Source organism: Tamandua tetradactyla, chromosome 2 (genome assembly GCF_023851605.1).
Source record: "Tamandua tetradactyla isolate mTamTet1 chromosome 2, mTamTet1.pri, whole genome shotgun sequence".
Classification (NCBI taxonomy): Eukaryota; Metazoa; Chordata; class Mammalia; order Pilosa; family Myrmecophagidae; genus Tamandua; species Tamandua tetradactyla.
In genome coordinates, this window is record NC_135328.1 from 53381757 (window position 1) to 53409658 (window position 27902).

A 27902-nucleotide genomic window follows, 5' to 3' on the forward strand; every position below is an offset into this window, starting at 1 on the left:
TGCCGTTTACACCAGGCTTTTCGTTGCATTTTCTTGGATGATTTTCATGTCCAGTTAAAAACAAAACAAAAAACATAGAAACTGTCCACTTAAATTGTGAAATTGTCAGTTACTATTTTCCCCCTTTTATAGATGAGGAAACTGAGGCTCAAGGAAGTGAAGCAGTTTGCCCAGGGCCTCACAGCCTGGGGTCTTGCCTCTTGACTCGGGGAGTGTATTCCACAACTTTAAAATCAGCATGCCTTTGTTGGGAGCCTCGTGGCTTCCCTGCCTCATGCTGGGTGCCAGGGATGTGGCGGGGGTCAAATCAACTGTGGTCTGTGCCAACAGCTGCACCTACAGTCACTTCCCCTCAGCCTTGGCTTCGTCATCTGCAAAGGTTCACTGTGCTTGTTTGCCCTTTGTACCACACAGGGCTGCTGAGAATGCAAAAGAAATCAAAGATAGAAAGTGGGATTTTTAAAAAATTAATTTATTTATTTAGCTTTTTATTTTGAAGTAATTTCAAACTTACAGGAAAGTTGCAAAAATGCATAGAACTCCAGCATACATCCCCTATCCATTTACCCAGATTTACCAACTATTAGCATTTGCTGTATTTGTTAATCCTGTCTGTCATCTATCTTCTAAACACCCGAGAGCAGATTGCATCCAGCATGCTCCTTTCACACACTTGCACGTGTTTCTCCTGAGAACAAAGACACTCACTTGTGTGGCCAACCACCTTAACTGCAGCTAGCAAGTTTAAGAAATTTTAACATTGATATAAAGCGTACAGTCCATATTCTATTTTTTCCCAATTGTCCCTGTAGTGTCCTTTTGGGCCTTTTCTCCTCCATTATTAAATCCTGGTCCGGGATCATGTATTTCATTTAACTGCCGTACATGTCATCATCTCTTTAGTCTCTCTCTCTTTTTAATTGTGGTAACATACATACATATCAGATTTCCCATCTCAGCCACTCCCAAATGTACATTTCAGTGGCATGAGTCACAGTCCCAATCTTGAGCTACCTTCACCACCATCTAGTACCAAAACTTGTCCTTCTCCCCAAGCAGAAATCGTGCCCCCTTTATGTTTGCAAGGTTTTTAAAACCACAGATGCGAGGGACTGCCATTCCCAGGGTGTCGGCAGGTGAACGGCTGGGCCGCAGATGCCCACAGCAGGGCCCGTCCCCAAGGTGGCAAGTGTCCAAGCCTCAGCCTGGGGGAGCTGTGAGAATTTTGAGAGTTCTAGGCAGCAGGCAGCTCCTCCGCTGCTGCGTCGAGATGAGAGGCCCGTTTTCCAGCACACCCAAGAAAAAATATACATAAAGGTTGATGTGTTTTCAAATGGGTTTTTGCTTTGCTCTTCTCTTTTCTCCCTGTGAGTATTAACCTTGGGGACCCCGAGGACGGCTCGGCTCGCCAGAGCACCTGCTGGGGTCACGCGTAGTCATTAGCTTTGCGGTCAGTGCAGAATAAACCCCAATTCCCGGCGCCAGCAGAAGCGTGCGTACCCGCTCCTGGGAAGCCCCTGGAACGCCGCCTCGCCCCTCCAAAGTCCCACTTTTTCCTGCCTGACTTGTTCCTCTCCTGCTATTCTACCTCCAGCTGTGGGGGCGTCGAAGAAAAAGATGAGATCAAGTTGAGAGGAAAATTTGTCTGATTTCTTGAGCCCTTTGTTTCCCAGGCCCCTGGCAAGCGGGGCTGGCTAAGGGCTGGGGGCTGGGGGACACGCAGGTCGGTGCCAGCTGGCGGGTCCTGGATGGGGAGAGCGGCACAGTAAAGATGCAGGAGGTGGGGGACGGGGGTTGGGCAGGCCTGGGAGCGCAGGAACTGGTACGGGGCAGCTTGGCTCTGGACACCCCAATCCCTGAACTCTTTCTTTTGTCAGAACCAAGCACCTCCAGGTCTCTACACAAAGACCCAGGACCCAGCCAAAGCTCCCAACAGCCCCGACATCCTTGAGATCGAGTTCAAGAAAGGTATGTCCCCACCCACCAAGACTCAAAGGAGGCTGACTCTTGGGGCCCTAGCTCCTTTCCTCTCCGTTTTGGAGCCTAAGCATAATCCCTCCTCACATCTCCTGCTTTACGGAAAGCCAGAGTTGTGGCAGGGTCTTCAAGGGTTCCTAACACCCCTCTTCCCTGGATTGTGATCCCTGGAAGCATCCAGGCTGGAGAGGGAAGCAGAGGGGCCCTTGGGGGCACATTACACCAGTTTGTAGGCACGAGATCCAAATGAGTGTGTTCCAGTCCTTGAGCAGCCACTTGCCAGCTGTGTGCCTTTCCGTGGTCTCAGTTTTCTCATCTGAAACTGGGGATCAGAGGGTCTTTTATATTCACGGGTGTTGAATGAAGTCCGTACAGGAAGGGCCCAGCTCAGGGCCCTGGCATGAGGAGGTGTCCGTAAATGATGAGTCTTTAAAAGCTGGCCTCAGGGACCCCTCCGGCCCCCTAGAGCCTTGGCTAGTCCCAAATTAGCTGCTTGCCACCACCCCCTCTGCCCCCACCCTGCTTTCAGAGCTGCTGCCTCTCTTGGCAGAGGATGAGTATCTTGAGCTTCTCATCTTCACTGCCATGTACAAGAAGTGCTTTCTGGCTTGGCCTGAGGGGGCATCTTTTGCCCAGGAGGAAAAGGGGAGAGGCAAGGCATGCCTGACAACAGGAGGAACAGGACCAAGCTCAGAGTGAGGGTTAAGGGGCTCCTAGGAGAAGACCCTTCCAGGAGGCTGCAGAGATCAGAAGGCTTCCTGGAGGAGGTGGTGTTGGATCTCAGCTTTCTAGGCCGGGCAGGGGCCAGAGGGCCATAGAGGAGGTGTGAGGCCTTCCCCAGCCCAGGCAAGGAGACTGCTGTCCATCCATAAAGTGGAGCAGGGAGCAGAAGGAGAGGGGCCCCACGGAGCAGCCAGGGACACCCCAGAGACTGAGAATGGGAGAGGGAACAGGGTTCAGATCCTGGCTCTCCCGTGAGCTGGTGCAGACTTGACAGCTGACTTCAGTCCTGAGCCAGGGGCTCACGCACGGATGAAACGGGCCACAGAGATGAGGCTCATAGGGGCTGCACTGGGCATTTTTGCAGAGCAAGGGGGTAGGAGTTGGAGGCCATTAGTACTTTGGTCATCTGCCTCTTCCAGGCCTTTCTGGAGAGCCTGGTGGAGGAAGCTCAGCCTTCCCAAGCCAGTGGGCATCTTTGTTGCTCCCCCCATCTGTTCCAACCATGAATTTCACACCCCTCAGGGGCCACACTCGCCTTGGTCGGAGGCCCCTGAAGACAGCTGGAGCCCCTGGTCCATTTCGTGCCCACTCTGCCCCGGTCTAGAGCCTCTTGGGCATCCCCGTTGATGGGTCGGACCCAGGTAATAGCTCCTAGCAGGTGCCCCAGGGCCCCCGGGAGAGCACCGGGTTGGGTGCCAGGCAGGAGGTGGAGAGTTCCAGGCACACGTCTCTGCCCTTCCTCGGGGAATAGGGCCATGCTGCGGACTGGGCCAGGGAAGAAACGTGATCCATTTTAATGATTTGGGGACTGTCTGGAGACAAAAAAAAAGATGGGAGGATCTGTCTCCTGACTACTCCCCATTCGTCTTCTCGTTAATTTATTTGAAGTTTTAATCTAATTATTAACTATTTTAAAGGCTAAGAGGCTTTCTCTAGCAGTAGCACTAACAGTGTCGCCTCCCCTCCCAGGCAGGCCCCATCCAAGGCCCCGGCGAAGGCTGATAATAGGAACGGGGAGGGAAAGAAAGGAAGAGGGGAGAGGCAGGGGGGTGGGCAGTGAGAGGGGCTTAAGGTTCATTATTGGGCAGACTTACATTTAATAGCAATTTACAACCAAGTTATAAAACCCCTGGAAATGGGGGTTAAGAATGGCGAGGCTGACAGCGCCTTGAGCGAAGCCCCTCCGAGCGCGCCTGCCTGGCTAATAAAGACTCGAAAGCCGCTATTGAGACCTGATTGGCACCTATCGCTGGCGACATGGTAATGAGTCGGGCAGATGGGTGGGGGATTAGCCGCCAACTTTGAACAGCTTTTCTTTGTCACTGTTACAGCTCTCTTGTTAGCCCCCTAATACATTTATTGCTCATTTCACACCGCTCCAGAAAGTGCCCCTTGCTATTCAAAGTCAACCCTGAACCCACCCACTGCCCCCCCCACCCCCTCGACGCAGCCCTTCCCTTCCCCAGCAGTGGCCACTGCCCTCCTGCCACCCCAGACCCGACTTCTCAGAATTCATGGACCTCGCCCGCTGGAGAGGGCACCAGTTCACCCCCATTAATCAGATGGCTGCGAGCGGGTCTGGGGTACGGGGTCGGGGGTGCGGGGGTCTGCCTGACAGACGTGGTAGGGGACTCTGTGTGTGTGTGTGTGTGTGTGTGTGTGTGTGTGTGTGTGTGTGTGTACGCGCGCACACGCCCGGGAGCTCCCTGCACCTCGGCCAGGCGGCCCCGGGTAGCTGGTGGGACAGAAGGTGCTCCCGGCATAAGACAATAGTGGAGCGTGAAATTCAATTAGTTCAGGGCCTGGTTCCGATTTCACAGCCCCTAAATGCAAAAGGGGCAAAGAGAATGGGAAGGGTGGGGGAGAGCAGTTTTTATTGCATTTTCCCTTTCATTCTGGGGGGCTTTCTCGCCCCTTCTCTCCCCGCAGCAGCAGGCCTCAACCTGCACAGGGCTTTTCAAGGAGTCATTTGGAGTCCATATCTGTCACATTCATTTAAGGCATTGCGGGTGGAGGGGAGAGGGCGGGGTGGCAAGGCGCGGTGCTCCTCCGCAGAGCTCTGGCCCAGAGGCCCACTGCCCTCTCCTCCCGCCCCAGGGGTTCCCGTGCAGGTGACCAATGTCCAGGACGGCACCACCCACTGCTCATCCTTGGAGCTCTTCATGTACCTGAACGAAGTCGCGTGAGTGCCCATGGCCCTACCAGGCCTCCCAGGAAACTGCAGGGTCTTGGACAAGCAGAGGCTTGGACCAGGACAGCTCAGGGTGACAGTGGGCTAGGAGGACAGGGCAGCCCCCTCTGTCCCCGGCCTTGAGGTGGCTTTGGCATAGCCCCCCTCCAGCCTCCCCCAAACCAAGGGGACAGGTGGCCCCTGCTTAATGCCCCTAGCCCAAAGTCAACCACCCCAGGGAGTCCACTGGTGAGAGACCAGGAAAGATGAGCAGTGGTTAAGGCTGGTGCCAGGGCAGAGGTAATGGAAGGCGCAAATTAAACTCACTGAGCCGCCCAGGCGAGTCCGTCCCTCTCCGGACCTGCATTTCTCCACCTGGACAATGGGCGGTGGGACCGGGTGACCTGGCTCTGCTCTCCTCCGAACCTTGGATCCCGGGGTGGACCCTGACCCCCAGGATGTGGCTCTGGGGCCGGTACAGCCAGGCCCCCTCGTGGCACGGCGCACGCGGCAGCCCGGGGCCCGCTCGCTGGTGCTGTCTGACCGCAGCCTCAGGGTCACCCCTGGACCCCAGCAGCCCCTTCCTCCCGCAGGGGTAAGCACGGCGTGGGCCGCATCGACATCGTGGAGAACCGCTTCGTCGGAATGAAGTCGAGAGGTGAGCCTGCTCCCCTGCCCTTGGAGGCTCGCCTCCGCTCTCAGACACCCCCAAGCCCCTGGTCCTGTTCAAAGTTGCTACTGCCTGGCTGCGTGGGTGACGTGGGGCAAATCCTTTCACCTTGCCAGACTTGAGCTTCCCTCCTGTCGAGTGGGGTGGCAAGCCTTTAGCCCACAGGCCTCACAAGGTCTGGGCCGGGGACATTGCTGGGAGGAGCCCGAGTGCCTGAGAGAGACTCTGGGGAGATCGCAGGCTGAGGGCCAGGTCCGGAGGTCAGGCTTTCTCGTGTCCCAGGCGAATCTTCCAGTTGGGAGGCGGACCGTGCAAGGCTGATTTCGTGGTCATTAAAGCTGCGTTGAGGAAGCTGGTGGCTGCGCAGGGCGGGAGGCCGGCCAGGGGTGGGCGCTGTCGGGTGCTGTGAGCTGGCCAGGACCTGCAGGCCTGTCCCTAGGACAGAAACAGCACCGGAGCCCTTCTTCCCAGGGGCGGGCCACCCTGGCGGGGCCCGTGTGCTCTTCTGGCTGGGCCCCAAGCAGCTACCTCTGCCTTCTCTCAGTGACCAAACCCCATGATTCCCTTTGTCGGTCACTAGAATGTCTGTGCCCTCAGTTATTGAATGTCATCTTGGCCATGACATGCTCCTCCCTGGGCCTCAGTTTCCCCATCCGTTGGACTGTAAAATCCAAAGAAAGCAGATCCCCAGATTCAGCTGTTAGGAAAGGGCACTGGTCTGGGAGGCAGGGGTCTCATTCCCGGTTTGCCCTGCCTTGTCAAATGACCTTGGGCCTCAGTTTCCCCAAGCATAGTATGGTAGGAGTGGTAGAGAGAGTTGGATCATTCTGGCTCTGACCTGTTTGGGGTTTATCTTAAAAGGTGTAGGGAGGACCAGAGAGAGGCGGCAGCTTTGCCTCTTCCATGTGTTTTTCCTTCCTCACCACAGCTTTTATCCGTCAGAAACAACCTAATTGAAACTCCCTGGAAGGCCTTGTCGAGAACAATATTACTAATTAGCTGCTCCCTTTTATCCTCACCTCCCTTTGTCTCATGCCCATATTAGCATCTGATTAAATGCCCCTTTGTCTAAACCTGCCCTTGGGAGCCAGTCACAATGTGACTCCTCCGTGGCGGAGGTGGGAGGACCTTGAGAACCAAGAGACCAGCCCTCATTTTACAGATGGGGAAACCAAGGCGCCAGCAGGGAGAGGGCTCACTCACTGTTGATCCTGGCGCTGCCCCCAGGTGCCCGTGACTGGAGTAGGACAGGCCCAGGTTCAGACATAGCAGAGGGACGGGGGCAGTGAGGTGTGTGGTAGAAGGTGGCTGCCCCTGGGGGAATGCCAGGAAAAGGTAAAGGCAGTAGTGGCCCCCATTGTCACATCACCCCCCTGCCTGTGGCAGGCACCACTGATTGATTGTGGCAGTGTCCTGTTGAATCTAGATATGGTCTCAGAGCTGCAGGCAGCCACTGCCAACTAATCAGGATTATTTGCCTTTCCTTATTGGAAGTACAAACACTGGCCCTGGGTCCCTGTGAAACGGCATCGTATGGGATGGGTGAGAGTCAAGCTAAATTGATGTGAAGAAAGTGATTGCAGAAGGAGATAGTGATGGCGGCCTGGACTGGGCTGTCGGTTCTGGAAGACATCCTGGAGGAGGCAGCAGAACAGGCTTCAACAGGTGGAACTTGCGATGGGGAAACTGGAGTGGGAGCACTCAGGGGAGAGCGCGAGAGAAGGGTCGGAGGCACCCAGATGGAGATGGGTTGGGTGCGGTAGGGGCCAAGTCCCAGGAGACCTGGGAGAGGCACACCGGAGAGCTGGTGTGGAGGGCCACGGCTTTGGTGTCAGACCCGAATCCCAACCTCGGCTCCACCACCAATGGGCGAGCAGCTTAACTCCCCGAGCCTCACCTTCTTCATCTGTGAAGTGGGCGTTTGTGCAGAACAAACGTAGAACATTCCTGGCCCCATAGTGGATTCTGTGCCTAAATGGTAAGTTCGTCCCCAATGCCGGGGCAGCATCTTTACCGTAGAAGGCCAGCACTGTGAGAGTAAATGTCTGTCCCAACCCCTTTGGCTCCTTAACTCCCACACGAGGAGAAAGTTCCTGGAGCTCGGTCTTCATTCTGCCTGGATGTTGTGTGTATCTGTAGAGGAGTGTCCCTAAAAGCGTAGAATTTTCTCTGAGAGTTGGACAGTCTTTGGGGAAGGAAATCAGGATTCTGACTCTGAGCCAGGCCACGTGACATAGCCAGCCGTCTCTGCAGCTCCCTCCGGAAGTTCTAAGTCACCCCTTCTCTTGCTTGGATGGGGCGATGAGAGAAGAAAGTGGCTTGGTGATTTTAGGGTGGTGTCTTGTTTTAATTCCTCCATCTCAAATAATTAGAGGGTGAGAAAGAACGGGAACAATAAATTAGGATTTGTGTCAGAGGCATTATGAATTTCCCCCACAACAAAGTTTTTATCAGGTGTACAGTAATGGGAGAAGCTGTTAATCATCAGTAATATTGAGGGCAGAGCTGGGAAGATGCGCTTGTCCCCATCTCATCATACAAGGGGAAGACGTTATTTGTATTGGTTTTACAAAGCTTGTCTTTTTCGGGGGGTGGGGAGGGAGTTGGGTGGCACTTAGTCCCCAGGGTCTGGGGTGACCTGGTCGGCAGCCCTGGGGCCCATGGGGTCAGAGGGGCAGGGGCAGGGGCAGGCAAGGCTGCAGATGGAGTAGCTTTCCCTGTATTGTGGCTGTTCCCAGTGTCATTATCACATTATCTTTTTAACTCTGGAGGGGGGCTAATTAAGTGAAGTAAATGAAATCAGTGGGGAGGAGAAGGTGGAGGGGGTGGGGTGGGCAAGACAGGCAAGAGAGGAGCAGGGAAGGAGCCAGCGCCGTGTCCTTCCGCTCCCCTTCTCTCTCGCTGTCTGGGCCCAGGCTCCTCTGCACCCCAGGCTGCTCCTCTCCGGCCCCATCCCGGCTCCCCTCTGCCTGCTGTCTCTACTCCTCCTCTTCTTGCTTTCCCTTCTTTCCCTCTTTCCTCTCTCCCCCTTCCTCCTCCACCCCCTTGCCTGCTTTCTCCTCATCCTTTTACAGCCTTCCCTTCCATTCTCTTCCCTCTTTCCTCTAGCCCTGGCCCTGCTCACCTCTCTTCTCTCACTTCCTCCTTATTCGTCCACTGGCCAAGGAGGAATAAGGGCGCCTGCCCGCCCACCTGCCCAGTCCTACCAGAGGCTCGGCTTAGCACAACCTTCCAGATGGGGTGTGGAGGGAGGCCTATGAGCAAAGGGGTTCCCAGTCCCCCAGCCCAGGGGTCCAGCCTGATTCTTGGGAAGGGGCCTGTGGGGCAACAGGGAATGCGGAGAATGCCTAGTGTCCCACCCTGACAGCCTCCCCAACACCATGGCAACCACCTCCGTCTTTGGCCCTGGTACCACAAGGGGATTCTTGGGGTCCAGCCAATCTCCCTTCCCAACTTGCTTCCTCTGGATACTGCCTCCCCAAAGGACCAGAGCCCTTTGGAGGCATTGGGGAGGTGGGGTGGGGGCGTTCAAAGTGCTGGTCCAGGTGCCCTAACTCCCTGCTTCCCTGCCGAGTTGTCAGATCCCACTCAATCCTGCCAAATTGCTCAACGGCTAACCTGGCAGCCCGGGCAACAGATGAGGGGAATTTAAGCCACAGCAGCTGTTTGGGTCCCCACCTCTTCCTCCTTGGTCCACTCTCCCACCCCTACCCTGGCCGCCCCAGCTTCTCACCCTTCCTCCCCCCTCCCCACTTTGTGGCAGTAATTACGGCGTGATTGAAGCTGCTCCACTGAGAACTGCTGACACCTCTGTCTTTTTCCTGTAAACACGGGGAGATGAAAATAGACACTTGGAGCCGCTGTGCGTGTCACTCTGCAAATGTCTGTTGTCTCTTCCACAGCAACACGGAGACTCAACTGTCATTTCCTCCTTCTTTTTGCGCAGTGGTTTGTATGCCGACTGTCAAAAGCCCCAAATCCATAGTCTTTTAGCATCAGGTTTCTGTCACTGATTTTTTTTTAAATCATTTTTTTGTGTGTGGAAGAAATACACAGAAATCATCGGTACTCCCTACCCCTATAGAGAGGAGAGGGAAGATGTTTAAAATGCTCTCTCTCTCCCTCACACATACACGTAATTAGCAATCCCCAAAACAAGCTTTTTGATCAGTCCCAATTAACTTTAACACCTTCTCAGAAAAGAAGCAGGAGTATCAATTCCGCTGATGTGTTTAGGGCTGCCAGCTCTTCTTGCCCACGATCCGCCTGCGGCTCCCTCAGAGGGTTGGGGTCCTGCAGGCTCAGGAGGTGGTGGGATGTGCCACCCCTCTGCCCGCCAGGCACTCTCTGCTCCCTGTGCTGACCTCGCTTCCTGGAGAGCAACTGTGATAGGCCAGTAGCTGGGGCTCTTGGCTAAGCCATGTCTCATCCTCCCTGGAAAGTACAGATACCCTCCTCATTCCCTCCACACCACCTGTGTTCTCCCCTCTCTGGACTGTGGGGAGACTTTGCAGAGTTGGCCTGAAGTGCTTTAGACCCAAAGCACTCAATAAGGGTGGTACGCCAGGACGGCCATGTGTCCAGATACTTACCTTCCAGGCAGGTCGCAACAGAAGTTAAAATGTAAGAGCAGCCAAAACTTGAAGCCCGCCATCTTCTTGTGTTCTAGACAGGTTTCTGGGATTCTGAGAAGCAAAGATGGGCTAAGGTCCCCAAAGCAAAGCCTGGCATGATCCCTGAAGATAACAGTTGCTGTGGGACTTCTGGCTCCAGGCCCCGGCCCTGCAACTGCAGCTTGAACCATGCCCTGCCGCTGGTCCAGCTGCAGACAGAGAAGCAGGGAGGAGGCCTGGTTTCCCCACAGGAGCTGGAAATGAGGGGGTGGTGCCTGTTATCGGCCTGCCTGGGATGGCGCCGTTGCAACGATCTGCAGCCAGCCTAAGGAAGAACTTTGCAAGTTCTTGGGTTTTTCCAAAACTCAGCAAAGCTAATAATTAGAAGTCTGGTTTCTAACCCAATACGTATTCCTCATGCGTGCCAGGATGAGAAAGCCAATAGGCCTTCGTCAGTGTCTTGCTTTTGCTGGCTCTTGGGAAATCACATTATCCTTGATAAAGTTTCTAGTTTAACTGATAACTTGCCTTTTAACCCAGTCATTTTGGAGGCCAGTATTTCCAACTACTCTGCCCACATCCATCTCTGTAAAGAGGCCACTGAACCATTAGGCCCGTCCCTTGGGGGAACACACTGGCCCTGTGCAGAGTGGCCCCTGCCTCTGTGCTGAGTTCTCAGCTCTGTTTTTTATACAGTTTCGTTTCCCCCCTGCTGTGCTTGTCAGCACTGGCTTTTCTCAGCCCTCTTTCTCTGCCTCTATCAGCCTTTCTGCTCCTTTCCCCTTTGCAGCTCTGAGCCGCTCTGGAAAGCTGTGTGATGTAGCTGGCCTGTTTGAAGTGTGTTTACCAGAATAATGATGAGGGAGTCACGGGCTTGAGCCTTGCACATAAACTTGAAAATGTGGACATTTGGCTGCTGGGGAAGCCATTTTCCACTCAAAGCTCACAACTAGACTCAGGTCAGCAGAGATTGCCCAAGAGCTGCACCCCACCTCAGCAAAACAGGATAAGCTCTTCTGTGGCACAGGACAATTATATTAATGCCTGGTCTCTGTAAGACTTTTACACATTATGCTCCCTGAGGCCAGGATGGCAGAGCTTACAGGTCAGAATGCCAGGCAGGCACCAGAGAGGTTCTTTTCTGCTTAGGAGCACCTCAGAGCCACAGCAGAGGCTCTCCCTCCACTCCTACCCCAGCACCTCAGCCTTGCATGTTTCTTTGCCCGCTTTGGTCACCAGTGGATCACTTGTGCCAAAGGTCCCAAGTGGCACTCTGGAGCAGAGACGGGAGGCCCAGATGCTGGGCCTGGGGCCCCCTCTAGTCATCTGGGTGACCCTGGCCAAGTCACTTCCCTCCTTGGCCTCAGTCTTCCATTCTGTAAAATGAGGTTGGATTAGACTGGTATTTAAAGACTCCTCAGCAGAGCCCATGATTTGCAGAGGGGCCTCCACTCCTTTGGCAGGGCCTCGACTATCTCTTCCCATAGGCTGTACTTCTGACTAAAACTGTGTTTGAAGAATGGTTTTGCAGCTTAAAGTTAGGGAAATGCTGCATCAGCTGGAGCCAAAGGGTCTTTCTTGCAAGTTCTGACATTTCTGTGATTCCCAGACATGGAAATCAAAGGCTGGAGGAGTTCTCAGAGGAAGGAACTCTGGGGTTAAGCCCATGAAGGCTTTATCAGCCTCCGCCTTCCCAATGTCCCCTTTGGACTCTAGAGTTGAAAATGATTGCATTTCTGTGTGTGGTTTTGTTTTTTTTTAAGCAACCAGTACAGTCATTGGTGGTAAAGTTTCAGTGTAACTGAACTTGTCCCTTTAGGTGGTGGGAAGAAAGGAAAGGAGAATTTGGGGGGCTGGGGGCAATTGCTGCTCCTCCATTGGGACAGCAGGCGCAGGCAGCTTTGCCTAAGGCCAGCGGAGAAGTTTTATCCAGAGGCCTCACTGCTGGCGGAGGGAGGGTGGCGCTGGGAGGAGCCGAGCTGTGTGAGCAGCCTGCTCCTCTGTGCCTTGGTTTTCTCTAATGCTGTGTGGCTTACTGATTGGACTGTCCTCAGCCCAGGGCCGGCACTTCCATGTCACTTCGGTGACCAGTTTTGCCCAAGCATGGTGCAGATGGAGGAACTGAGCCTGAGTGGTGGTGGTAGGGGGGCCGGGACCTGAGCAAAGCCCCCTCCCCTTAGGCCTTCCGGGTCTGGGGCCCCACTGGGCAGCAGACAGCACTGGTGAGGTAACTCGGGGACTTAGATTTGGTTCCCAGCTTCACCTCAGGCAGGCTTCTCATGGGCTCAGTTTCCCCATCTGTGCGGTGGAGCCAGGGCAGGTGATTCTCAAGCCCCCCACTGCCCAGGGAGGTGGGTAGGTGTGCGTCAGGATTTCCCCAGAGAGATGAGTGCAGGAGGGGGGCTGCCCCTGAAGCCAGCTTATGTGCACGCATGTACACACATGTGCGTGTGTGCGCAGAGCCGCCCCCTCCCCCGGCTCCCTGGTGGAAGGGAGGAAGAGATATTTGGGGCCCTGGGCGCCACCGTAGTTGGTTTAATTACAGGTTTTCAGCTGCGGGCCGGTGGGCATGCATTTGGAAGGAGGGGGTAGCTGCTCCGAAACCCTGTCATTTTCCAACGTCTGAGGGCCTCTTCAAAGAGGGGCATCTAGACATTTTCTCCACAAGCCGCAGAGTGGACTGTCGTGGCCCCAGCATGAACATAATGACAGATGCATTTTGCAGCAAGCTGGGAGTGAATGGGTCCGACCGGCTTGTCTCCTGTCAGACGAACCATTATTTCTTTTTCTTTTCCTTTCCTTTTTTTTTTTTTTTTTTTTGTCATTTGCTGACAGTTTGGGTTTCATGCATTTCTCTCTTTTTTTCTCCTTTTCCCCCTGCCTGGAAAAATGGCTAGGTATCTACGAGACCCCAGCAGGGACCATCCTTTACCACGCTCATTTAGACATCGAGGCCTTCACGATGGATCGGGAAGTGCGTAAAATCAAACAAGGCCTAGGCTTGAAATTCGCGGAGCTGGTGTACACCGGTGGGTATGCCTCTGCAGCCCCCTGCTCCCCACCCCCGTTCCTGGCCTCCCAATCCCCCTTCTGGCTCTCTGGCCTCCCCCTCCTCCCCTCAACGAAATGAAATGGCACCCTCCTTCCAGTCCCACCCCTCCCGCAGCCATCCTTGTGTGAGAACCACAGAGCGGCAGGTTGAAGGGTCCAGGGAGTCAGTAGGGAGGTTGCAAGCCTTGTTCACCAGTGTGCAGGGACATACTTCCCGAGTTGTCCTCCACCACCTGGGATTTGTATGACTTGGACAAGACCAGGGAAAATTCCTGGCATCATCACTTCTGCAGCCCCCCATTATCCAGCACGTGCTGAGGGCCAGGCGCTGTGCGGGGAATATGCACCAGCCTACAGCGTCCTTACAACTTCCCTAGACAATCTGTAACTCACTTTACAAGTGAGGAAACTGAGGCTCTGAGGGGGCGGTAGCTTGAACCAATTTACACAACTTAAATGGCCAAGCTGGGGTTTGAACCCAGGTCAAGCTGTCTTGGGGGAGAAGCTCCCCATGACCAAGAGCTCAGACCCGGGCTTGAGCTAGATCTTAACCTCAAAACTCCAGGGTGGCCACTGAGCCCCCACCTCGCGCCACGCCACAGACTGGGCATTAGGATTGGAGCTTCCACCAGCCCGGTGTGGGTGGAATTCCCTTCTACAGGTGGGGACACCAAATTTGCATTGACTTACCTCTTGTCACAGAGTTGGAATCCAGGCCTCCTACTCCAAATCCATCCCTAATATTGTATGACAATGGCCAGAAAACTATAGTCCATGAGCTAAATCTGGTGCATGGCCTGTTTTTGTTCAGCCAGTGAGCTAAGAATGATTTATACATTTTTACATGATTGGGAAAAGATCAAGAAAAGTAAGATCTCGTGACGCATGAAAATTATATAAAATTCAAGTTTCATTGCCCATGAATCGTTTTATTGGAACACAGCCACTTTTTCATTCATTTGCATCTTGTCTGTGGCTGCTCTGGGGACTACAGTGGCAGAGGAGAGTTGTTGCAGGAGAGACTGGATGACCCGTGGAGCCTAAAATATTTACTGTCTGGACTTTGCAGGAGGTTTTCTAAACCCTGCTCTTAAACTTCCATGTATTGCTAATTTGAGAAATCGTATGGAACAGCTTCTCTGAGCTGTTGGGGAAGAGGCTGCTGCCTGAGGCTCTCTGGGGGGCCTGGACTTGGGTAAAGTTAAATATTAACAGTAACTACCTGAGACTAGCCCTCATGCCCCTCCCCTTTACCCCTTCCCACCCCTCTGAGATTTTGTTTCCTCTTAAACCTCCTAATCACTGTAACTCATCTTGGGATTTAGAGTGGTTATTGGCTGGCATTATTTCTCCCTCCCATTGTTCCCAGCAGCTTTGAAGCCAAGTCCTCCCCCAACCCCTTTCCAGGTTCAGGCAGGTGTTTAAATACCATTGTCTCCTGCGGGCTCTCCTGCTCGGCGGGATTGAAATGCTGAAAGGTGGCTTTTGGTTACAAAGTGAGAGTCATTAAAACGTGGCAGGATCCAATGGAGGTGAGAGCACCTGGCACGGGCCGCTCCGGAGGCCTGAGTGAAGCTGGGAAGGGGTCAGGCAGAGGCCTTCTCTCTCCGCAGTCACCATGGCTGCCAGCTACTGGACTGGGCACTGGCTGCGTATTATCTAATCCTAGCTGCGCAGAGGAGGGGGAGCTGCACAGGGAGGTGGAGACTGGTTTCACAGCTGAGGAACAGCAGCTTTAAGTCCATACTGGCTTTAGAGGCCAAGTTCACAGCTGCCCCAGTACTTCCTACAGGGCTGTGAAGGTGGGCTGGGCCATTCGAAGGGGTTGACCCAAGAGGCACAGTGTGGACAGGGGAGTCCTGGGGTCCTGGGACACAACTTGGCCTGGCTGCAGGCTTGATACCACTTGACCGGACTGCCTGGGCCGATCTCTGCCATCATCCAGCAGGCCCTTTAAATCCCAAGGTGAGCTGCAGTGATCAAGTGTAAAGGAAAACCAAAGGGGAAGGGCGCAGAGGCTTGTCCCAGGGAGTTAGTGGTAATATTAACTTTACCAAGCTCGGAGAGGCTGTTTGATAAGATTTCTCAAATTGGAGATACGTGTAAAGCAGGGTCAGATTGAGCAAGTTACTTAAACTCCCTGAACCTCGGTTTCCTCATTTGAAAAGTGGGAATAATCATCCTCCCTGCCTCAGGGTGAGGAATAAAGACTTTCCTATTTACATAGCATCTAGAGCAGTGCCTGGCATGTGGGAACTATTCCTGTGTGTGTGTGTGTGTGTGTGTGTGTGTGTGTGAGAGAGAGAGAGAGAGAGAGAGAGAGAGAGAGAGACACGGTGGGTGGGGGGGTGGGGGAGGTAGGGAGAGGGAGAGAAATCAATAAAATCACAGGGCATGGTTTCCGGAAGCAGAGGCAGGAGACTGGGAGCCTCGCCTCTGGCTTGGTTTATGATCTTGGACCCACAGCTGTCTCCTCTGAACCTGTTCCTCACCCCTGTTCCTGAGTGCCCTGACTTCCTGACCTTAGCCTCGTCCACTGCCTCCGCACATCTGTGTGTCTGTCCTCTCCTTGTCCCATTCCCAGCATTCCTAGTCTGGCCATATGGGTTTGTGCAGACCCCTCGCTCCGGGTGCAGCCTCTGTCATGAAAGATGCTCTCCACACCCCACAGGATCAGCCTGGCAGGACCCTGGCTTCAGCAAGGAAAACACCCCCAGAGGGACCCAGGGAGCTCTCATCGCAAGGGGCATTATTCACCTCCTCTCTCCTTGCCTTAGTTTCTTCAGCAGTGAAATGGGGAGAAGAGCACAAGTGTCACAGAGGGTTGTTCTCCAGATGGCAAGGGTAGCATGTACAGCATGCTTGGCCAGTCTTGGTGGCAGGAGGGTGAGGCACCTTCTCCGGACCCATCCTGGCCCACTGGGTCTCCCACAGGACATCTGTGGGCCCAGGATCTGCAGGGCCTCTCCCCACCCCCACCCCATGTGGTGTACTCTAACTTACAGGTCCACTGGGAAAAGAATGAAGTGGAGAAAGGAGAGCCCCAGGACAAAGCCAGGCCTGGCAGCTCCCACAGGGATCCTTGTCCTCCCTGTCTCTGGCTCCATCTCCCCCTTTCTTCCATCCTGGGAACTTAATGGGCTGATTATTCCAACTTAGAGAGATGGCCCCGGAGAGGACAGTGGGGCATGGAGGCGGTGGGGTGGGAAACACCCGTGTTCCCTCCTCAGGGTCTCATTTTCTGTTGGATAAAGCCCTGAGCTAGAGTTAGGAGCCCTCGATTGGGATCTGAGCCCTTTCACTATCTCGCTGCGTGGCTTTGGGCAGACCTGCTTCCCTCTGTGGGCATCTGTCTCAGTGAGGGCTAGCATAGGTCAGTCATGTTCAAGCTGTACGCCATTTTCTTCAAAGCCCTGAGCTCAGTGCTCCACATACTCACTGGATCCACACAGCTCCCTGGAGAGTGTTAGCAGGACAATCTCACTGTGTAAGGGGGGAAACTGAGGCACAGGGAAGATGTTGCTTATCAAGATGGGGCTAGAATATGAACTCAGGTGACAAGCCACCAGAGAGCAGGGACCCAACCTTTACTCTACCTGCTAGCCCTCTCCCGGCTCTCCTACTTCTGCAAGGCACCAGACCCCACCCCAGAGAAGGCCTGCTCCCCTTTCCCATGGAGAGACTCAGCAGGTGCCCCTGGAGGCCTCGGCCTCCAACAATAGCCACAGACCCTAGGCTGACCTGGCCCTTTATCAGGACAGGAGATCGCGCACCATCTGGCCCCGCAGCTGCCCAGGTGGGCTCACCTTCCCAGCTCTGTTTCACAGAAACCCTATGCCTGGTGCTGCCCCTCCCCCCACCTGGCCAGCCCGTCTGCCCGTGTCCCCCTGTCCTCACCTCCCTCCGCAGAGCAGAGAGGAGGTGCCGGCGGAGTGTGCTCTGAGTCACCTGGCCTCTGAGGGCTCCAGCCTGGGGACCGACCCCTAGGACTGTAGGGGACCGGTGCAGGGCATGGGTCGGGCAAGAGGTAGCACATTTCTCAGGCACCTCCTGCCCCCAACGTACAACCTGAGGAATGTTCCATCCAGAGAGGGAAGCTTGATGATCATTGTATGAAGGAGAGTTGTTGCAACTGGGGCTCACTGAGGTCCAGCTAAACTTTCCTGAGCCTTATTTCCTCACCGAAAAAGGAGAGAGGCTTAGAGAGTTTTTCCTCTAGGACTCAAAGTGCCAATTCCAGATAAAGTGCTTAGCTCAGTGCCTCTGCTTATATATGTAAAAACATATTTGCATATTAAAATTATCCAAAACCTGTTCACCGATTTCCAAGAGGCCTGCCCATCCTGAAATTGCCTGTGTTCACAATAGCACCTGGTCCAGTACTCACTCAGTACCCAGGGCCCCACATGCAGTAAACCCTCTAGTCCAGTGGGGGGAGATATGATGTCATCCCCACTGAATAGATGAAGAGACAGAGGCTCAGAGAGGTGGAAGCCACATGCACTGGTCTCGGCTGATTCCAGACCCCCACTCAATTGCCGGTTCTGGGCATACCCCTTGCTCAGCACTGGGCAACACATGTTTCTGAGCCTTATCTGGGGTCTCCTGGCCCATTGCTGTGCTTCCCTCACAAGACTGAATATTCTCATGGGCAAGAGACCGGGTTCCTTTACCTCTGTATCCCTAATTCCTGGCACAGATGTCTGGAATGAAGCAGTAGGTTAGCTCCCCAACTCTTTAGCCTTGGAAGGTGACTGTGTGGCGGGGCAGAGAGAATGGCCCCTACCCCATAGGACCCCCTTGAGCTAACAGGACAGGGGTCCTGTAACCTTGACTCTATCACAGTCATTTACAGGTGTATCCTGTGCCAGAACTCAGCAGTGAACAAGGCAGACCCAGGCTTCCCTCCCAGAGTCCCTGGATTCGAGGGGAGGCAGTCAAGTTTTGCCGTGACTGGGCAGAGCAGAGCATGTCCTTCCTGCACCCCAGTCCCTCCCTGGCCCCTGACCAAGGCAGGCAGCACTGTGGGCTTTCCTAGCACCCTCACTTCTCTCCTCTGCAGGTTTCTGGCACAGCCCCGAGTGTGAGTTTGTCCGCCACTGCATCGCCAAGTCCCAGGAGCGGGTGGAAGGGAAAGTACAGGTGTCTGTGTTCAAGGGCCAGGTTTACATCCTCAGCAGGGAGTCCCCGCAGTCGCTCTACAATGAGGAACTGGTGAGGTAGGTGCCCCTCATATCCACTGCCTCCGCAACTGGCTTCTCTCGACAAATATGCGCCTGAGCCCACAGCCCGTGCTGTGCAGGGTCTGCACAGGGAAGATGGTGGGAAAGGGTATCTATACCATCTGTGCCCTGATGGAATTTACAGGCTAGACAGGGAGAAAGGCGTCAATCAAATGATCACACAAATGTGGAATTAGAAAAGGTGGTGATGTGCCATGAAGTTCAGGATACGTTGGGAGGGAATAATAACTGGGATTGTGGAGAAGCTTCCCTGAGGAAGTCATCTTTGAATTGATCTCTGAACGAGAGGACTTAATCAGATGAAGAGGTAGAGAGAAAGATTTCCAGAGAGTGCCTGTCATGTGCAAAGGTCCTGCTTCTTGAAAGAGCCTGGCATCTCCCAGGCATTATAAAGATATAAGGGGCAAAGGGTCCGGGTAGAGGGGGCCAGAGCTGGTTTTGAAAGCACTCAGCAGTGGGAGAGCATGATCAGATCTGGGGTCCTTCTGGGGAACGGAATTGTGTGGGGTAGAAACTGGCAAAGGTAGGAGCAGGGCCATCTGTGGAAAATGCTGGTGGCTTACACCAGCTTGACAGTTCCAGGAGTGCAGAAAACCCTCCAGTGCAGTGGGGGGAGATATGATGTCATCCCCACTGAATAGATGAAGAGGCAGAGGCTCAGAGAGGTGGAGGCCACATGCACTGGTCTCGGCTGATTCCAGACCACCACTCAATTGCCAGATGGATTTGATGAATATTTAGGGAGCACAATAAAAGGGCTTAAACGTGGAGGAAGATGGAAGGGCTTCAGAATAACTCTGATTTTCATGAGTGCCTGGGTACTCATTGGTAGTCACCACTAAGTCAAGGAAACATTCCTGGGAAAGATCTGCATTTGGATTTGGACGTCTTGAGTATGGGCTTAATTTGAGACAGTCAAGAACTACCTACCCAGACCTTGGGCCAAAGAGTCTGGAGTTGAGAAGGAACCTGAGCTGATGGCATTGGAGAGCCACAGGCATCTTGATGTTCTTGAAGCCACGAATCAAGGGGAGAGCATAGCGTAGGACAAGAAGGGAACCGAAGCTAGAACCTTGCAGAGTTCCTTCATTTGCGGGCCAGGCAGAGGGCAGCTGAGAAGGAGCACCCGAGAGGCAGAAAGACAGTCCTGCTGGGCTGGGCCAAAGGGAGCAGTTTAACTATTAGCTGCTCCTGTGTTTGCATCCGTGAATGAGAGTGGCCTGCACAAAGGAGCAAGGCGCCTCCTCTGGAGGTGACCTGGCCAAACAGGAGAGGGGCCAGGCCCCAGTGGGACAGCCCAACCTGACACAGGTTCCAGGCCCAGCTTAGCTCAGGCGGAGCCCAGGTCTTCCCTCTTGGAGACCAGTTGAAAATTAAAGTACGAGTTTTGTTTGGCAGTCAATATTATTTTTTTCTTTCCCTTCTCTTTGCCATGTTGAGTTTCTCCCCACTTCAATCTTTCTAAACACTTTATAAGCCATAAATATAACCGAATCAGTTTAGATCAGTCGGGGTAAATGTCAAATTATCTTCTCTCTTTCTCTCTCTGGTTTTTTCTTCCCTCCCCCTCCAAATCAACAGCCTCTAATAATCTGTCCAACCCTTCATTAAGCCTTACAGTCTCACTCAGGGAGATTAAATGAATAAAGTAAAAAGGGAAAGGGGAAAAAAGAGAGAAAAGCAGGAGCATTTATTCTCACTGTGTCTCCGACCATTTCCCTTTTCTTTTTGATTTCTACATCGCTGACTTGAAAGCCCTTGAGTGACAGCGTCACAGGGACCAGCGAGGAAGCCGCGAGAGGTAGCAGAACTGGAAATGCCGCGGCACAGTAGGTAGAAAGTAACGTAATTATAGAGCAGGTCAGAGCCACTCGAATGAGCAAAAATAAAAGCACAGAGGTTTCCTGTAGACCGTCAAGGGAGGTAAAAAAAAAATCATTGTAAACTCTTTTTCCACCTCCACCACTCCCCCCACCCCAATTTTAAAAAGAGGTTTTCCGTTCCTGCAAAACACCTCTTGGAACTCTCCGGCAGCCTCAGGGGACAAGTTTGTCTCTGGATGTGGTCCCTCTCTGCAGGGCCTGTTGTGGCAGACTGGAAGGGCCCATTTGGGGGAAGAGGCGGGGCCGTTTGTTTTGACTTAGGAGAGACGGAGGAGAAGGGACAGCTGTGCATTGGGGGTTGGGGGGAGTGGGACAGGCGAGGGGCTTCTGTGCCCTACTTCTCCTTAGGCTGAATGCAGGGACCCTTCGAAAGGGGACAGGGAGGCTTCGAAGGTTGGGGAGAAGCTCAGGGTTTGAACGCTTGTTTGATAATCTGTGTGGTAGGGGGTAGGGAGGTCTTAAGTTTCGCTTATGATGAGAAAGGTCTGTGAGTGGGGGTTGAGGAGGTAGATGTGTTGGAACCACCCTTTCCGGGGCATCTACTCTGGGCGCAGTGAGAGGTACCGAGAGGCAGGCGCCTCTAAAGTCTGGTACCTTCTCCCCTCGCGGTAGATACGCTGCGTGTCTCCAGGTGGCTTCAGCCGCCCGAGCCCTGGAGGGGCTACTAGCGATGGAGAGAAAGGAGGGTGGGAGCAGGGGCCTGACCTCGATGGAGACCTCCAGGTGCCAGCTTCAAGTCACGGTGAGAGCCAGGGTGAGGGCACGAGTGTAGGGCGAGGGGTGAGCAAGGGGGCCCAATCCCAAGCCCGGAGCCCGTGGCCCGGCTGGCTGGCTGGATGCAGAGACCCCGTTTGTCCGTGTGAAAGTTCCACAAACAAAGACCACCAGTCAGAGGCACTGGCCTCAGGGTGGCAGGGAGAGGCGGATCCTGAGAAAGCAGCGCCTTCCCTCCCCCCATCTCACCTCCGGAGAGGGCTCCTGAGGGAACGGGCCGTCTCCTTGCCCTGGAGAACCTTGAGACCGCTTTGTCCACGGGCTGGAGTTTTGTATCTCCAACCCTTTCAGTCGTGAAGACAAGGGGCCGATTCAGGCCAGGACATGATGAGGGGCCCCGTGAGAAGCAGGCGGGTTCTGGCGGCTCAGAGGCACCCTGCCCTGGAGCCTCAGAGGGTGGCCTTTTGGAGTCGGCGTCTGAGCTCGCAGTGCCCTGAACTTGTCCTCGCAGGGGTTATCACGTTGGATTAACCTTTCCTTGTTTCCTCAGCACCTGGCACAGGGCCGGGCAGGTAGCCGGTGGCTTCATAAGCATCTGAATAAATGGATGAGTGAATGAATAAATACTACTAATATTGAGAGCTTAGCACACGCCAGGTGCTAGGTACATCACTTGGTGTGAAGTCTGTGAGAGCTAGCTTTCAGCACCCCGATTCCCAGTGAGGAGAGGGAAGCTCAGATGCTGCAGAGCTTGCCCCAGGCTTTGTGGGGACGGTTGATGGAGCTAGGAGTCACACTCGTACCTGTCCGCCTGGAATGGATCTGAGGTTGCGAAGGCTTGAGAGGGCAACTAAGTGAGAACAGCCCCCCAAATTAGGACTGGAATCTAGAAAGATGGACATTGTAAAGGCAAAAAATCAGTTCCACTAACTGCCGCAGCCATTGACCGGCCATTTTTCATGACCAGCTGGTGTATGGTGGGTGTCGGGGTTTGAGGATGGATTAGACAGGACCCAGGGTTTGAGGATGGATTAGACAGGACCCAGCTGCTTAGACAAACAAGGTGGAAAGGAGGCTCTGGCCAGATCTCCCCGTGAACACAGGATGCCTCGGGAAGCTGCAGGCCGTTCTGATGCACGCTGCCCGGACCTGGCTCCTCCCTGAGCCACCCCCAGCCCCCAGGGCAGAGCTGGCTCAGGTCCAGTCCTCTGTTCACAGCCAGAGCATTCTGACTTGTCAGGATTTCACCATATAGCAGAAAAGAGGCTGCTCTGGGCACCCCGAGTGGTTGTAGCGGCAGGTGCCACACCCAGGGTAGGAGTTCGACCAAAATCAGATTAAAAGCCAAGGCGCAGGAGGCTTTGAACCCACCCAGGGGCAGTGCCCTGGGCATCTGTGAGGCAGGGCTGCTCCTGCCCGCAGCATCGTACTGACAGGCCGCTGCTCTCTTCCTGCAGCATGAATGTACAGGGCAATTATGAGCCCATCGATGCCACCGGCTTCATCAACATCAACTCTCTCAGGTGAGACACTCTGGGCCCTGACTGCTTCCTCTGACCCCCAGGGGTGGGTGTGCACACTCGGACAGGATCCCTGCCCTGCCCACTGCACTGCCGAGACCAGCCCCTCCTGTCACAGCAGCCTCAGTGCCTGCTCTAGACCCAGCCTGCTCCTGAGCTCAGGGGGGCCAGAAGGCATGCTGATGACAGCCAAAATAACAGAGGGTCCTGCCTTTGTCTCTAACACTCACACTCACCTTCTCTGGTCCACAGGGACCCCATGTAGGGGCCCTTTTCTGGGCAGGTTAGGAATGGAAGTTGCTAAGAGGTAGAAAAGTGGCTCGAGGTCACCTCGTCCAGTTCCGGCCATCGTATCGCCATATGTGGGCTACAGGTCTGGAAGGAAACCAACCTAGCCACGTGGATCTCCACGGTTCAAAACCCAGCTCTGCAGTGTGACCTCAGATCCCCTCTGAACTGTGGGAGTCACACAGTGGGGGTGCTAGCAGTGCCTGCCTCACGTGGCCCAGAATCTGGCACACAGGAAGAGCGCAGCCCTTGGCAGCACATGGTCTGGCCGAGTGGCCCTGGGGGTGGCAGGTACAGGGGCAAATCAGGTCATTACCAGCATCTACTGCAGACTGGCCACTTCCAGGCACTCCTAAATTGTCTCATTTAAGTTACACAAATTTACAACTGTGGGAAAAGGCCCAGAGTAGTTAGGTAACTTTCCTGTGGTCGCACAGCTAGGAAGTGATGGGTCTGAGTCCCGGAGACCTGAGCCACTGGCTCTAGGCTCTTAATCACCAACTTCCCGCTCATGGGGTTGAGGTTGGAAAAAGGGTGGGAGTTGCTCCCCTCTCCCTGACAACATCCCTGAGCGTAGAGCCACCCTTTTCTTCCAGAGCCGTTCTCAGACCAGGGGAAATACTGATCCAGCCAGAAAGCCCTGGGTACCCTCCTCTCCTCCTCCAGCTCCCCCTCCCTGCTCCAGCACCCACTGTTTGTATTTTATGACTCTATAAACCCTTTTAAATGGCCCAGAACACACCGTGTTTTCATAATAGCCTCTTCATTTCTCCCATTGCCAGTTAGCGGCTTTGTCTTCGACAATGACAAGCAATGTTTTCTCCCTAAGATAAATTAATTACATTATCCTGATTGGAGGGCAGCAGGGGCCAGGGCGGGAGAGGGAATACAGGAAGAAAAAAGACAACTTCACACACATCTTAACAAACAGCTGCCCCCCGCCACCCCAATTCTGCCTGAATTAATTGAACCGAGCGCATGTTGTTATTGTTAATTTACATTTTCCTTTGTCTTGAATCTGGTTTACAGGCTGAAGGAATATCATCGTCTCCAGAGCAAGGTCACTGCTAAATAGACCGGCTGACAATGGAGGAGCTGGGGCCTCCCCACTCTGCCCATCTCTCAAGTACAGGCGCTAATTGTTGTGATAATTTGTAATTGTGACTTGTTCTCCCGGGCCGGCTGACAGCATCGTGGGGACGCCAGGCCCCAGCTTTGTTCCCTGTTCCCCTTCGCCTGCAAAAGTGGTCAGTGAGGGGAAAGGTGGGGGGCAGGGGCTGCAGTGAGAGCTGTAAAATGACAATTAAAAAAAAAGATACATTAGTCTTTTGTTTCTTTATCTCTGCAGAGAGGGGTGAATGTGTGTGTGTGTGTAGTCAGGCGTCTTTTCTTAGTCTAACCTTTGTGCTTGCTGCTGTAAGTGCTGCTGAAGGCCACCCTTTGACAGAGAACCTGTTTTATCTGGAAAAGTCGACCTCTCTCCTCCAGCAGACCCTAGCCCCAGCAGTCTGAGATCTCATCACCATGGCGGCCTGTGGCATGTACCGGGGAAGCCAGAGAGAGTCTAGTTGATGTGTTGGAAAGCACGTCTTGCCTATAGCTCTGTCTCTAGAAATTTCCCCATAGCCATGAGGACCTCGTGGACATGGTGGCCAGGATTCTGTACCACAGTGGAGAGGTCTGGGAGTGCCTGAAGGAAGTCCAAATTCCAGAGGAGGAAGAGCTCCAAGTCAGCAGAGAATTTAGTTGTCACTTTAGATGGTGTCTGCCCAGTTTGTACGGTTCTCTGTACAAACCCAGTTTACCGGGACCCAGAGCAGCCATGCTGTTCCGTGACCCCACCCCCTGGTCATATTTGATTGGACCGTGCTGGACACCTGGCCCAAGCTGGGCTGCTCAGAGTCTCACCCCAGAGATGTGGAACTGGGCCTCGACACATGGCCAGGACTGAGGATGAGTGAATTTAGACATGGCAGGTGGAATGCCATTTACCTGGGGAATCTGCAGAAAGGGAGAAGAAAGTGGGCATAAAATTATAGGCACTCATTTCAGCTGTCTTCGTGAATGTTGGTAATTGTATACAGTCACAGATACAATTTAGTAATTGTATACAGTCGTGGATACACCGCACTAATTTCCTCACGCCCATCTGCAATGTCTTCCCCCTCCAGTCTTGCCACCACCACCGCCGCCATCAACTGCTTTCTTGTAGTTTTGCATTTCCTAGAATTTCGTGTAGTGTCTTACATTGTGTAGTCTTCTATGATTAACTTCTTCACTTACCATAATGTTTTTGAGATTAATCCATGCTGTTGTTTGGATTAATATTTTGTTCCTTTTCATTGCTAAGTGTACTCCATAGGATCGACATTTCACCATTTGTTGTACATCCTTTAAAATTGTCTTATGCAACTGGAGATTGCGAGTCCCAATTCTGTAGGGCAGGCCACAAGCTGGGAACTTCGATGAAGGTTTTTGATGCATTCCTCAGAAGAAACTGGCTAGCTGAAGTGGAGACGGAAAGTCTCCTGACTGCTGAAATTATCACTTCTTTTAAAGCCTTTGTCTGGTTGGATGTGACTTCTCTCATTGTTGAAGAAAATCTCCTCAGTTGATTGTAAGTGTAATCAGCTATAGATGCAATCAATTTACTGATGATTTAAGTCCGCACAATAGCCTCACCCTAACAGTCAGGCCAGTGCCTGCTTGACCTCAAAAAACAACTGGACACCAAAGCCTGGCCAAGTTGACACATGAATTTCACCACAGGTAGATAAATAGCAGTTATCTCTTAGTGGTTTAATTTGTATTTCCCTGATGAGTAGGAATGTCAAACAGCTTTTCCTGTGCTTGCTTCCCATCTGCAAACCTTTTATGAGGTGTCTTCAAATATTTTTACCATTTTTAAAAATATGGTCATTTGTCTTGTGAATCATAAGAGATCTTTATATATTATGGATATAAGCCCTCTTATCAGATATTTGTATTGCAAACACATTGTTTTCGCTCTGGCCTTCATTTTTATTTTCGTAGCACTTATAATCAGGTCCTTGATCCATTTCAAGTTCACTTTTGTGTAAGATGTGATTGGGCCAAGGTTTATTTTTCTCAGGCAACAGGGATTTATTAAAGGATATGCAGTTGTTCACAGAATCATTGTACAGAATAAGAAAGAGGTTTTTTTATTGTGGCAAAATATATATGACATAAAAATCATTTTAACCATTTTTAAGTGTACCATTCTATGAGATTAAGTATATTGGCAATGTTGTGTAAATTTTACCACTGAATTTCCAGAGCGTTTTCATCATTCCAAACAAAATTGATACCTCATTTTATTTCATGTTGATGTATAACTGTTCCAGCACCATTTATTGAAAAGGCTATCTTTTCCTATTAAATTATCTTTGCACTTTTGTAAAATTTCAGTTGACCCTATGAATAGAGTCTTTCTGGACTCTCTATTCTGTTTCATCAATTTATATGTCTATCCATACACCAAGGCACTGTCTTAATAATCATAGTTTTATTAAGTATTAAAATTAGGTGGCATAACTATACCCACCTTCTTCTTTTTCAATGTTGTTTTAGTTATTCTAGGTCATTTGCCTTTCCATATAGATTTTGAAGTCAGCTTGTTAATTTCTTCAAAAAAGTCTCTTAGGGTTTTTATTTGAATTGCATTGAATCTATAGATCAATTTTTTTTAAATTGTCCTCTTCACATCAGTTCTTCCAATCCATCAACATGGTATATCTCTTCACTTATTTAGGTTTTATTTAATTTGCTCTGCAGTGTTTTATAGTTTCAAAATAGGTCTCACGTATCTTTTGTTAAATTTTTTGCTAAGCATTTTGTAAAGTTGTTTATTTCATTCTCTGATTGTTTATTGCTAATACTTAGCAATTCAATTGATTTTTGTATAATGACCTTGTATCGTGCAATCTTGCTGAATTCACTTTCAATTTCTAGTAGCTATTTTTTAGGCTTCTTGGGGCTTTCTACATACATGATGATGTCATATGCAAATAAAGAGTTTTATTTTTTCCTTTCCAATCTTTATGCCTTTTATTTCTTTTTCTTGCCTTATTGTGCTGGCTAGGACCACAGTGAAATGTTGTAAAGAAGTGTCAAGAATGAACATTTTGTCATATTTCTGATCTTAGGTAGAAAACATTGAGCCTTTCACTGTTGAGTTTCAATGTTAGCTGGATGAGGTTGAGCTGGAGGAAGTTTCCCTACTATTCTTAGTTTGCTGAGAGGTTTTGGTTTTTTGTTTTTTAAAATCACAACTGGGTGTTGAATTTTGTGAGATACTTTCTCAGCATCTTTTGAAATGAACATTAGAATTTTCAATGTTAAGTCAATTCTGTTTCCTCAGATAAACCCCACTTGGTCTTTGATATATTATCCTTTTGATGTATTGTTAGATCTGATTTACTGAAATTTTGTTTAAGGTTTCTGTGTCTATATTCGTGAGAGATATCAGTCTGCAGTTCTCTTCTGATGTCTTTGTTTCTTCTGATGTCTTTGTTTCTTCTGATGTCTTTGTCTGTTGTCAGGGTAATAGAGGCCTCAAAAAAAAAATGTATTCAGAAGTGCCCCCCACCTCTATTTTCTGAAAGAGCTTGTGTAGGATTGGGAATATTTCTTTCATAAATGTTTGATAGAATTTACCAGTGAAGCCGTCTGGGCCTGGAATTTTCATTGTGAAATGCTTTTAAATTGTAATTCAATTTTTTCATGTGTATGGGGTTAAGTTGTCAGTTTCTTTTTGGGTAATTTGTGTCTTTCAAGGAATTTGTGCATTTTATCTAGATTGTCAATTTTATTGGTAAGGGTTTTCCACAATATCTCCTTATTATCCTTTTAATCTCTATAGAATTTATAGTAGCACCCCTCTTGCATTATCTACTTTTAATTTGTGTCCTCTCTTTTTCTTGATCAGTATAGCTAAACGCTTATCATGTTTGTTCCTCTGTATGTAATGTGTCTTTTTTTTCTGTCTGCTTTTAAGACTTTCTCTTTATTTTCAGCAATTGGATTATAC

The 27902-nt window shown here is 51.8% G+C and overlaps 1 protein-coding gene across 1 annotated transcript in view; it reads left to right on the forward strand.

The window, feature by feature from the left end:
- Nucleotides 1-24175, forward strand: part of ASS1 (argininosuccinate synthase 1) — a 57086-nt gene extending 32911 nt beyond the window's left edge. Inside the window, exons 10-16 of the mRNA XM_077147120.1 lie at nucleotides 1878-1968; nucleotides 4798-4882; nucleotides 5464-5528; nucleotides 13051-13182; nucleotides 18267-18423; nucleotides 22502-22567; nucleotides 23882-24175. Coding sequence (XP_077003235.1) covers nucleotides 1878-1968; nucleotides 4798-4882; nucleotides 5464-5528; nucleotides 13051-13182; nucleotides 18267-18423; nucleotides 22502-22567; nucleotides 23882-23927 — 642 coding nt within the window. The 3' untranslated portion in view covers nucleotides 23928-24175. The remainder of the gene's footprint in view (nucleotides 1-1877; nucleotides 1969-4797; nucleotides 4883-5463; nucleotides 5529-13050; nucleotides 13183-18266; nucleotides 18424-22501; nucleotides 22568-23881) is intronic.
- Nucleotides 24176-27902: the final 3727 nt, after the last annotated feature.